The sequence below is a fragment of the Ailuropoda melanoleuca genome, chromosome 15, assembly GCF_002007445.2.
Source record: "Ailuropoda melanoleuca isolate Jingjing chromosome 15, ASM200744v2, whole genome shotgun sequence".
Taxonomy (NCBI): domain Eukaryota; kingdom Metazoa; phylum Chordata; class Mammalia; order Carnivora; family Ursidae; genus Ailuropoda; species Ailuropoda melanoleuca.
The window spans coordinates 40,061,238-40,074,157 of NC_048232.1; the positions used below are offsets into that span (position 1 = coordinate 40,061,238).

The 12,920-nt window shown below is 36.1% G+C and overlaps 1 protein-coding gene across 3 annotated transcripts in view; it reads left to right on the top strand.

The window, feature by feature from the left end:
* The window catches only part of TBK1 (TANK binding kinase 1), a 40,834-nt gene that overhangs the window by 18,901 nt on the left and 9,013 nt on the right, over positions 1-12,920 (top strand). For all 3 annotated transcript variants that reach the window (XM_011225970.3, XM_011225972.3, XM_011225971.3), the window contains 6 exons: positions 2,012-2,172; positions 5,302-5,412; positions 8,139-8,318; positions 10,643-10,839; positions 11,603-11,661; positions 12,054-12,145. In XM_011225970.3, the coding sequence (XP_011224272.1) occupies positions 2,012-2,172; positions 5,302-5,412; positions 8,139-8,318; positions 10,643-10,839; positions 11,603-11,661; positions 12,054-12,145 (800 nt within the window). The remainder of the gene's footprint in view (positions 1-2,011; positions 2,173-5,301; positions 5,413-8,138; positions 8,319-10,642; positions 10,840-11,602; positions 11,662-12,053; positions 12,146-12,920) is intronic.

Genomic DNA, 12,920 nt, shown 5'->3' on the forward strand with positions numbered 1-12,920 from the left:
AGATTCATAGATTGCATCATTTAGAAATACCCGCCCAGTAGTGTTATCTGCATTGGCTCTCAGGCCCTTGGGCCACAGCCACGTATCACAATGTCGTAAGATACTTGTTTTGACTTAGATGATCAAATCTTTGGTTATCTTTACTCTGCTTTGGTCTGTAGTACACTCCTGTAGCTTTATCTTCCAAGAATCTTCAAGTTCTAATGCATAGCTTCTATAAAGGCAAATATCAGGAGTCTAAGTATATATGACTGACTCCTGGTTGTACTCTGCAGAGCTAAATGTCCAGCAGAATCTCTGTCTGGACCTGTAAGCTTCTAAGCCATGTCCTGTAAGATTTATCTCTGCTCCAAAACTCTAGTATAGTGTCTCGGGGGCTTAAAGTCATGTGTTTAACATCAGACCAGCTACTTGTCTAGGTTTCTACATCCCCAGTCAACCCAGTTGGTTTAGTCCTCTGAAATCATTTTAGAAAATTTGATTTTTGTCTCAGAGTCCATCTGACTTGCTCTGATGGACTGCATGTCAGGATTGAGGAAAAGGGATCAAGGCTGCCCGAAAGGTTTGGGGTATAAGCAACTGGACAGATGGTGGTACTGCTTTCTTAGGGGATAAAGATTAGAAGGAAACCAATTTGAGAGTGAAGACCAAGAGTCTATTTTAGGTGTGAAGTTTAAGCTACTTTTTAGATATTAAAGAAAATAGTAGGGGCGCCTGGGTGGCTTAGTCAGTTGGGCATCTGCTTTTGGCTCAGGTCATGATACTAGCACCCTGGGATCAAGCCCCACATCGGGCTCTCTGCTCGGTGGGGAGCCTGCTTCTCCCTCTGTCTACCACTCTTCCTACTTGTGCTCTCTCTCTGTCAAATAAACAAATAAAATCTTTTTTAAAAATAGTAGAATATATGAATCTGGAGCTCAGGGCAGGAGATAGTTTTGGGAGTTAAAGCATATAGATAAGGGGCACCTGGGTGGCTCAGTCGGTTAAGTGTCTGCCTTCGGCTCAGGTCATGATTCCGGGGTCCTGGGATCGAGTCCCCATATTGGGCTCCCTGCTCAGCACAGAGTCTGCTTCTCCCTCTGCCCCTCCCTGTGCCTGCCACTCTGCCTGCTTGTGTTCTCTCTGTCTGTCAAATAAATAGATAAAATCTTTAAAATAAAGTATATGTATAATATTTAATGCCATAGGCCTAAAAAGGAGATGAGGAAATAAGGCAGTTTTAAGTGTGAACAGTTATTTTGAGAAGTTTTTTGCTATGGTGGGAAGCAGAGAATTGGGTCATAGCTAGAAAAGGGTGGTGGGGTCAATTTAGGGTGTTTTTTTTTTTTTTAAATGGGAGATCTTAGAAGCACGTGGGTGGCTCATTCAGATAAGCGTCCGACTCTTGATTTCAACTCAGGTTGTGATCTCAGGATCGCAGGATGGAGCCTTGCATGGGGCTCTGCACTGGGTGTGGAGCCTGCTTAAGATTGTCTCCCACTCCCTCTCCCTGTCCCACCCCCTCCCAAAAAAGAGAAAGAAAATGGGAGATCTTAAAGTATGTATGTAAGCTGAAAGGAATTATCCAATAGGTGGAAACTGACACATAAGATAAATGGAGTAATTGCAGGAACTGATTTCTGGAATTGATGGGACAATAGGGTGGGTTCCACAGCACAGATGGAAAAGTTAGCCTTTGATAGGACCAGTTCCATCATAACTGGAAAGTAGGCCTGGATTCTGGACACAGATTCAGGTAGGTTAGCGTTTGCTAAAAGGCATAGGGAGAATTGATCTCTGATTGCTTCCATTTCCTCACTGAAGTATGAAGTGAGGTTTCAAAATTGAGGGTCAAGGGAAGTGTGGTGTTGGAGGTTTGAGGAGGGAAAAGAAAACATGAAATAGTCTTTTCAAATTGGGAAAATGAAATTATTAGGAAAATATGGCGGAATTTGTAGGTGTTATTAAATACCCATTTGTGTGTAATGTATTACTATAGAACACAAGTTCGTTTCTTCATCCTTTTTTTAAGCATCCTGATATGTATGAGAGAGCAGTACTAAGAAAAGATCATCAGAAGAAATATGGAGCAACAGTTGATCTTTGGAGCATTGGGGTAACATTTTACCATGCAGCCACTGGATCACTGCCATTTAGACCATTTGAAGGGCCACGTAGGAATAAGGAAGTGATGTAAGTGGTTTCTCTATCTAAAATTTGAAATAATTTTAAAAATGTATTTCTGTCTTTGTTTCATCACACATTTTTTTAAGGGTGTATACTAATGAGAATTGATTTTAGCCATCATTTCTGATATTTTAAGCTATTTTGTTTTGACGAAGAATATAGCCTTATAAAGTATATGGGCCTCATTTTTCATATTGTGTTTAAGTATCTTATATACAAAGTGTAAATGGCATCAGTCTTTGGTCCATTGTTAAAAATATTCTACTTTCTGGATTCTATTTCAACACAGTTTATTTCTCTTTATTCTCTTATTTTTCTTTATATAACTGAAAAATACAGTATTTCTGTGGCATGCTAGAACCATTACCAGATCTAAAAGAAATAAAATTTAAAAAAAAGAAATAAAATTGTTATCCTGAACTGATCTGATGTCTTTTACCATTTCAAAAGTAACAGTTAATATATATGTATATAACATTTAATAAATTTTTTTCTAGCGTTGTGGTTTCGGTCCAAAGACTGAATGTATTTTACTAGTGCATTATACCTTTATGTACTGCCATAATTATTGGGAAATACTACTGTGTATAAAATCACTGTTGTAAACCAAATAAAGGAGGAAAGAGGGGTGCCTGAGTAGCCCAGTGGGTGAAGCATATGCCTTCGGCTCAGGTCATGATCCTGAGGTCCTGGGATCGAGCCCTGTATCAGGCTCCCTGCCCAGTGGGGAGCTTGCTTCTACCTCTTCCTCTGCCCCTCCCCCCGACCTCTCCTGCATGCGCGCACTCTCTCTCTCTCTGTCTCTGTCTCGCTTTCTCAAATAAATAAATAAAATGTAAAAAAAAAACAAAAAGGAGGAAAGAGATGGAATTCTAGATGTGAAATTTTTTATAAAGATCTCTACACCAACCACATGTCTTTTTATTGTAAGAGAAATCAGTGAATGACCCTGCTTCATGATAAATAGCCAGTCCATGTTCACGTAAAACTATAAGGTTATAAATGTTGTTTAGAGCATGTTCTGGGACAGTAACTGACAGCCCAGTGTATCCAGTCATTCTTTAGATCTTAACATTTCTCTCAGACCTTTATATTTAACCCTGCCTTTTGTAAGCAAACATGACATAAATAATCACAACTATAAAAATACAGTCTTTCATCTAATCTCACATCAGGAAATTGAGGGAGAAGGATATTTTTCTGTTTGTTGATTTGAGGAGGTAAACCAGCTGATACAATGACTTTTGCTAAAACCTGAGTATCAGGCACCTGGGTGGCTCAGTAGGCTAAGCGTCTGCCTCTGGCTTAGGTCATGAGTTCTGGAATCCAGCCCTACATCAGGCTCCTTGCTCAGCAGGGAGTCTGCTTCTCCCTCCATCTCTCCCCCTGGCTTGTGCTCTCTCTCACTTGCTCACTGTCTCTCTTTCTCAAATAAATAAATAAAATATTTAAAAAAAATAAATAAAATCTGGATATCTGAAAGTTTTCAGCAAGAACAGTCTGTATGTATATTCATGGGAAAAAGACATCTACTACTGGACTGATGATTTTGGTATAACAGCATTTTGAGCCTGCTTTACAGCAGTGCCCATTTTATAAAATCTTGTCATTAATGAAGGCTGAGAGTCAATTTGTGTTTTTCTCATTAAACATAAATTGTGCCTAACAGTTAATCAGGTTTTTATTGTCACACATATACTTTAAAGCTTTTGCACATTTCTTGCTGCTCTAAAAATGGTTTAAATAAAAGCGTGGTGCTCCCTAATAAAGGAAACATGTGACTCATCAGCGGCTAGGAATACCTGATGGTAATTTTGTCATCATGTGCGCAGATATGTCATTAGAAGAATTTATTTCTTTATATGCACAGCTTTTCATGAACACTGATAATGTTCAGGAGGTGGTTGAAAGAGTAGTAAAGACTGTTTCACTATTGAAGGATGTGTTCATCTCACATTATGGCGGTGTTGTTTTCTCAGTATCTCGTATACATGTTATCACTGTATTTATATGCGGATCTTATCAAAATTAGTAAAGCTTTTCTAAAAATTTTAAGATTCTGCCATCATTCTATTCATTTCTTCTTTCTTGCATTAATCTCACATATCTCTACTTGCTCCTCCACAGTCAGATCTTTCTCTTGTGAATGCAACTCATTTTTCACATTAAATTCCTTCTGTGAAAAATATGTGAAGGCAGCACACCTGGCTGCCTCTCCTGAGAAAGCAGCAAATGGTCCAAATCAGTGGTAGTGGTGTCTTCTGCTTTTTTAGAGAATATATTGATTTGGTCAGAGCACATTTATGTAGACATTAAACAAATGAACAAAAAATTATGCCAGAAACAATATCTGTAAACTTACGATGTAAGACTGCTGTGTTATGTTTTGCAGTTTCATCTGGAGGAAAGTATTTTTGAGGGCATAGAACCCTTATTTCTCTCCCACTCTCCGGTTTTGTTTAGGAAAGTGCTGAAACCTGCCAGGCTGCTCTCATTGACTCACTACATTTTTATGGTATTCTTTTGCTTCCCCCTCCAGCTCTTCTCCAGGTCACCTTTATTTTTATCACCTACCTCAAGGATGCAGTTAAATTTGGCTTTTAATTCTGGTACACACACCTATTCTTGTATGTGTTATGTATTTTTTCAGTTTGCAAAGAGTCTTTCTGATACTGTGCTGTGTATAGTGTTGTCTTCTTTTAAAAAAAAAAAAAAGTGCTGTTGTTCATTCTGCGGTAATTTCATAGTCCAGTTGACTGCCTTTGGATAATATGGGTAAAAGGAATTTTATGGCCTAGAAACATTCTGTAATATAACTTTTTTTGTGTTTGCTCGATTTTTTCAGATGGAAAAATTAATATTTTTGTTGTGAACATCAAGATGCTGTTATATGGCACTCTGAGATCCCAATGAAAATTAATTATGGCATATATAAAATAATCGTACAACCACTATTCTACTTCAGTCAGTCAGATTCAAAGTATTTTGATTGTTTTATGGATCCTGTGAACATCAATCACAAAGTTTCGTCTAGTAGATAATTGTAGGTGCAACTGAGGAAATATTTTTGCAAAGCCCATTGATATGCTATGTAATAATGAACTACTTATTTTATTCCGCATTTATTCCCCCAAGGTATAAAATAATTACTGGAAAGCCTTCTGGTGCAATATCTGGAGTACAGAAAGCAGAAAATGGACCAATCGACTGGAGTGGAGACATGCCTATTTCTTGCAGTCTTTCTCGGTCAGTATGCTGTATCCAGTTCTCTTTTGCACTTTGGTGTTTGAAATCTTTGTTGACTAAAATCACAAATACTTAGTGTAATTTGGTTTGAGGTGTGTTGTTTTTTTTTTTTAAGATGTTACTATATTTCAGATGTGCTGTGACATGTGATTTTTATCTTTGTGGCAATGTAAAGATTGACTCTGATCTGTGTAAATAGTTTTGCCAGATCTCTATTAGGACAGAGGGCATACATTTTTGAGATTGCTAATCACTGGTCTTAGAATTCTGTCCAACGTAGAGATTCAGCTTAGGACCTTGGTATCTTTTGTACTGACCATCCATATGGACAGACCACAAATAGTGGTACAGATGGGAATAACTAGAGTTCTAAAAAACAAACACTCAAGAAGTTTAGTATTCCTTCATTTTAAAAAGCATTCATGTTAGTGAGAATTAATTGTTTTCTACTACTTTTTCACCATTTCAAATGTTCAGATGGGTCTTATTTAACTTAGTAACCAGAACTCAAAAAAATTATATTATCAGACATGAATTCTATTACCACAAAGAAATATTTAAGGAGAAAGAAATTAAAAGTAGAGAGTAAATTATTTTAGATTTTACTCTGGAAGTAAAGCCATTTAGAAACTCATCAGTATTTAGAATTTCTGATTATTGAATTAACTTCCATTTTTCCTGAGCCTGGCAGTTGTATAATCTACACATAAGATAGGTTATCATTTAGCTTAACATCTATTATAATTTGTGGGCGCTTTTTGTACAACTTTCTATAAATAAATAAATAAATTTAAAATATTTAATATTTTAAATACTAGCTATTACTCATTTAAACCATATATATCATAAGCTAATAAAATATCTATTTTATACTTTTGATGTTTGTGAAACTCATTTAAACTAAGAGTTCTTCTAAAATCTTTTTTGTTTTGGGGTGTTTTTTTTGTTTTTTTTTTTACTTAAAAAATTTTTTTATTTGAGTATAGTTTACACAGTGTTACATTAGTTTCATGTGTACAACATGGTATAAAATCATTTTTGAGAACCACTGTTCTGACAGTTTCATTTCTGTGTGCTGTTTAAAAAAAGTCTCCAAAATGAAATTGGGTCATGCAGCCAGAATTATCAAGAGAAATTCATTTTATTGGAGAGCAGAAATTGAATATTTTAATAGTGGCTTGTGTTAAATTTTGATTTAGAAAATACTCATGTTTGGAATTTCAGGCAAAACTGATAAAATGTAAAGGGGTTAGGAAGTGAGCACTGGCTAATAGTTACATTTCTGAAATTCAGAATCAGTACTTTGATCTGCACTACAGAGTGTATATTTCAGGAGGGTAGCAGGTCTTACCTATCAGTCTTTAGCACACCAAGTTATAAATTCTTTGATAAAAATTGCTTAGGTACCAGAAAGTACATTATGTAATCCTGTTGTGTTTTTTTTTTTAATAGTAAAGACTTTACTACAAATCAGCAATGAAAACAATTATCAAAAATATAACAACTGTAAAAAAAAAAAAAAAAAGATAACCGTCATTATATGTACTAGCCACAAGACTGGGTAGCAAGTGAGAAAGACCTAACTCAGCTGGTTTAAGTGAAAAAGGATATAGATTGACCTTGTAATTAAAAGTTCATATGCGTATGTGACTCAAAGCCCAGCTGACTCCTTGGACTCAGACTGTGACGTCAAGACTTGGTCTCTTCAAATCATTCAGATCTCCTTTTTTCCGATTTGTGTTTACTCTAGGTCAGGCTCTTTGCTGGCAGCCACAAGGTGGCTGCTGCCATTTGCAGACCCACATTCTCAAAGCTAAGCTCAGTGGGAAGACAGACTGATAGCAAAGATTTCTGGGTTGATTCTCATTTAAGTGACTTGCATGCTACCACCTGTCCACCTCTTATTGTAGTAACCACACCAAGGAATTATTACAGTGTCTGTTACATAGTCAAGAATATATTTTAGGGGCATCTGGGTGGCTCAGTCAGTTAAGTACCCGACTCCTGATTTCTGCTCAGGTCATGATCTCAGGGTTGTGATTTCATGCCCCACATTGAGCTCCACACTGGACGTGGAGTCTGCATTTTTAAAAAAGAATATGTTTTAAAAGCGACTTGAAATTCCATAATTGAGAGTCTATTTGAGTATAGTATAATTCATTGAAAGCATGAGAAAAAATAAAGGTCTTTATTCTTTTTTTTCCTTTCATTTTTTAAAAATTTAAGCTTATTAGTCAAAGATTATCCCTAGTTGAATTGGCACTAATTGATTGCTGGGTGATTGTATTAATTTTACTCCTCAAGAAGTATACTACCAAAAAAGTATACTACAAAAGGATATAAATTCAACATTAAAAATTATGTATTGGAGAACCATATTAAAAGGACATTAAAAACCATGAAATTAAACCGTTGTCTTATCGTCCTGACGGCCTGGTTCTAATCCACTGATCTCAACTCAGGTCATGATCCTGGAGTCCCAGGATCAAGCCCCGCATCAGGTTCCCTGCTCAGCAGAGAGCCTGCTTCTCCCTCTCCCTCTGCCCCTCACCCTGCTCATGCTTTCTCTCTCACTCTCTCTCAAATAAATAAGATCTTTAAAAAAAAAATTTTAGATCAATCTAAGTAATAGGAACTACTTTGATTTGTTCGTAAATATTATGATTTTGTACCTAGAAAAAAATACAACATTCACTCTTCAAGTAACTTTTTTATTACTATTTTAGGGGTCTTCAAGTTCTACTTACCCCTGTTCTTGCAAACATCCTGGAGGCAGATCAGGAAAAGTGTTGGGGTTTTGACCAGTTTTTTGCAGAAACTAGCGATATACTTCATCGAATGACAATTCATGTTTTTTCGCTGCAACAAATGACAGCTCATAAGATTTATATTCATAGCTATAATACGTAAGTACCTCTTTATGTTTTCATCCTTTATCATAATGTGTTTTATAATTATCTTCCTAAATTAGTAGAGGAAGTGGAAAAGATGTCTCAGCTTCCCCAAATGCACCCACTTCCCACTTAGGAAATTATGTTTGAGCACTTAGTAAATTATGTTTGAGCGCTTAGTAAATTCTTCTTCACTTATTTTTGGAGTGAAAGGATTAATTTTTTACTTTAATAAAATTTACAGACAACTTAGTTCTTAAACTGCAAGTTTTACAAGACTATTTTTGTTTCTATGCCTTCTCTCTTACATAATCACATAACCACAAGTAACATCTACCAGTAAATGGGCTGGGTTTTATTAAGAGTACTGCCCTGTCAGGGTTGCCTGGCTGGCTCAATTGGTAGAACATGTGACTCTTGATCTCTAAGTCCTGAGTTCAAGCCGCATGTTGAGTGTAGAACCTACTTAAAAAAAAAAAAAAAAAACTGTCCTGTCATTTAAAAAACATTAAAGCGTAAGTCTTAAATACAGTTAGTGTAGTTATTATTTGCATACGTGGCATAAGCCCCTTATTAGGTGCTGGAGAGTAAGCATTTGTTTTACCTAAACAAAAACATTACACCTATATTATTTTTAAAAATCTACCTATGGGGCGCCTGGGTGGCACAGCGGTTGAGCGTCTGCCTTCGGCTCAGGGCATGATCCCGGCGTTACGGGATCGAGCCCCACATCAGGCTCCTCTGCTATGGGCTTGCTTTTTCCTCTCCCACTGCCCCTGCTTGTGTTCCCTCTCTCGCTGGCTGTCTCTATCTCTGTCGAATAAATAAAATCTTTAAAAAAATAAATAAAAATAAAAAATAAAAATCTACCTATATGCTAGAACTGCGTTTAAATGCACACACACTTACATGTAAAACGAGGGAAATCTGAATATCGTAGGTGGATTGTATCAGTATCAATATCCTGGTTGTAATATTATATTATATGCAAGATGTTACCATTGGGGGAAACTGGGCAAAGGGGTATATAGCATCAGTGTGTATTTTTCTTACAACTGCATGAATCTACAGTGACTCAAAATGTTTTTTAAAATGAAGGGGGAAAAACATTACACCCATTCTATGTGCCTTAGTGTCTGCTTTGACAAGATTCAAATAGCAGTTTTGGTGTCTCATAAAACCCAAAAAGAGACCTTTCCTGGCAATTAATTTATCAAGGAGTAAAATCAATTAGATAAAATAATATTTTAGATTTTAATATGTAACATGTATAATACACTGATAATATTATAAACATTAAAGATACCATCAATAAATAAAATAATATTAATACAACATTAGGTTAAATATATATTATTCATCTTTTTTTGGTATGTAATAGCCTGAATAAATGTGTATCATAGGGGTGCCTGGGGTGGCTCAGTCAGTTAAGTAGCCGACTCTTGATTTTGGCTCAGGTCATGACCTCAGGGCCCTGGGATGGAGCCCTGAGTTCAGCTCTGAGCTCAGCAGGGAGTCTGCTTGTCCCTTTCCCTCTGCTCCTCCCCCTGCTCATGCTCTCTCTCCCTCTCTCTGTCTCTCACTCAAATAAATAAAATCTTTAAAAAAAGAAAAACCAAAATGTATCATAGGTGCTGGCCACTATTTCATTTTAAGAGTACATTTGAACATAAAAAGCCCACCCACGCCTGAGCCAAATCACAGCATTGCTACTGAAATGTTTCTTCGTTTGCATGGGTCTGTTCAGGGAGAATCTGCCTTTTTCCTCAAAACGTCATTTTGAAAAAATCTGGTTTTATTTATTCATTTAACAGATATTTTACAGTCATATCGCAGGGACTGTTCTCAGCTGTTTAAGGCATTTAATCCTCACCACGGTTCTGTGAGGTGGGTGATGCTGCTTGTGTTTTATAGATGAGGAAACTTGGCACAGAGGAGTTAAGTAACTTAAGGTAACTAAGCAAGTAAGTAGAGCTGGAATTTGAACTCAGGTAGTCTGATCCAGAGTCCATGCTCCGAAGTGCTCTGCTGTATTGGCTCCCCGTTATTAAACATTAAGAATCCTGTATCTTACACATATCCAACATGGGTATTCAGACAAAATATTTTGGAACTGATTGCTATCTAGACAGGTTATGTGGGATTTTCAGTTTAATAGACATCATAGTACCCACATCAACAAGCAGTGTTTTTATAGACTGGCCATGGTCTGAAGTATCACATAGAAATGAATGTTGTTGTACTCAACACACACACACACACACACACACACACACACAAAGATTTTTACCTCTTACTCCATCCCAGTTATGTTGTCCCTTTGTATTTTTCTCACACAGTGCTACTGTATTTCATGAACTGGTGTATAAACAAACCAAAATTATTTCTTCAAATCAAGAACTTATATATGAGGGACGACGTTTAGTCATAGAACCTGGAAGACTGGCACAGCATTTCCCTAAAACTACGGAGGAAAATCCCATCTTTGTAGTAAGCCGGGAACCTCTGAGTACCATAGGATTGATATATGAAAAAAGTAAGTTGGGATTTTCCTAGTGATCTTGCTAGCCATTAAAATAAAGGTGACCTGTAAAAATAATTGGCATCTTCATAAAGTTGATTGATGATGACAGTAATGTAGAATTTTCATAAACATTAAAATTTTGTAAATTAGTTGAACGAAACTAGTAATAAAATTGAAAAGCCTTTGTAGACTACATAATTTGACCTTAAATATTTTGTTTCAAAAAATGGTAAAATAGTTTGTCATGTATGTTTTACTGTAGCTCTCTGCTTTTAGTATTTTACTAACACTCAAAATAACCTTTTGTATCATAAATATGAGCAGATGTTTATTGTGTCCAGTGTGAATAGGACGCTTTGCCAGGCTTCGGAGTCTAAGGAAAATTAGATCTACATTTTGGGATCTTAAATTATTAATCCTACTGGTGAAAAAAAATAAATTACCCAGATTTTTACTTTTCTATTTGGATCTTTGTGATTTGGTTCAGATTTAAAGAGAAGTGTTGAGCTTATTGTGTGGGAATATAGTTAAGAAAAAACTGAACTCCTTAGAAATATTTCAGGTAATTTCTTCATTGTTAAGGAATGAACATTCATTGTTTCAAGTGATTTTTTTTTCAACTTGGAAAAGAACTTTAAAGAGTTTTGCTACTAATGTTTAATTTAGAGGTGATTTAGAGGTTAATGTTTATTTTTTAAAATTGCTATATAAAGGATCTAATAATTTATTCAAAATACTTTAATTCTGATTTTTATTATTTTACTTCATATTTCAGTTTCCCTCCCTAAAGTACATCCACGTTACGATTTAGATGGGGACGCGAGCATGGCTAAGGTTAGCATTTAATTAAATTACTATGAAAAAAGATTGCTATGTAAACATCTGAATTGAAATTATCAATAGTGGAAGCAATAAAATGTATTATCTTTACATATGCCTATATGATCTAGGAAATTATTCATTTATTACCATTGCAAATTATTTTGTGTTCTTTCTTCTTTATCTTTTCTTGAACTCCTAAGAAAGTTTTCTCTGTAGAGGCAGTGCATGTTTAACATTATCATGTTAAGAATGAAATATTTATTGTATCTGTCCTTAGCTTTTAGAACTTGGTAGTTTGTGTTTTTAATTAACCTGATAAAAATATATAAGCTTGAGAATTGTTTGTTGAAGTTTTTTCTTACCCTGTACCACAATTAGCACCAAATATTGTGTTTCTTCATTAGGCAATAACAGGAGTTGTGTGTTATGCCTGTAAAATTGCCAGTACCTTGCTGCTTTATCAGGAATTAATGCGAAAGGGGATACGATGGTTGATGTAAGTAATAGATTGAAATTTGAAAATTAAGTGGTAACCACCCCGTCATTTATACTTTACCTCTTCAGACTAGGAAGGGTCAAGTGCTTGGGGTTCTTTTGTTGTTTTGTTTAGTTTTTAAAGGTTTTGTTTTTAAGTAATTGCTGCACCCAGTGGTGGGGCTCCAACTCAAAATCAAGAGTCACATGCTCCACCAGCAAAGCAGCCCAGGTGTCCCTTGGGTTTCATTATAATACATTTGTTTCACATTTAGCTTACCACATTTAGCAGCTGTTTTTTCATTTGATTCCTACAGCCTTGTGAGACAGATAGGACAAATAGTATCTGAATTTTAAAAACTTACGCCACACTGTACAATGTGATGGTAAATGAAATCTTTCTTCAACGACCTTGACTGGGGCTGTCATTTCACTGTCTTGGTAGGCTTTGTCATTTTTTGGTTTTGGGGTTTTTTTAAGATTTTATTTATTTAGTTGAGACAGAAAGAGGGGAAGAGGCAGAGGGAGAGGTAGAAACAGACTCCCTGCTGAGTGGGGAGCCCAATATGGGTGTGATCCCCGGACCCCAGGACCATGACCTGAGCCGAAGGCAGACACTTTAACTGACTGAGCCACCCAGGCACCCTGGCTTTGGCGTTGTTATAATACAGTACAGTCTGTACTTGTTCTAGAGTTTATGTCCTCAGAATCCTCCTTTCTTTCTTGCCTTTTTCCCAAATGAAGTATACAGTCAACTTTATTCTTCTAACAGCATTATTGAGCTATAATTCACATAC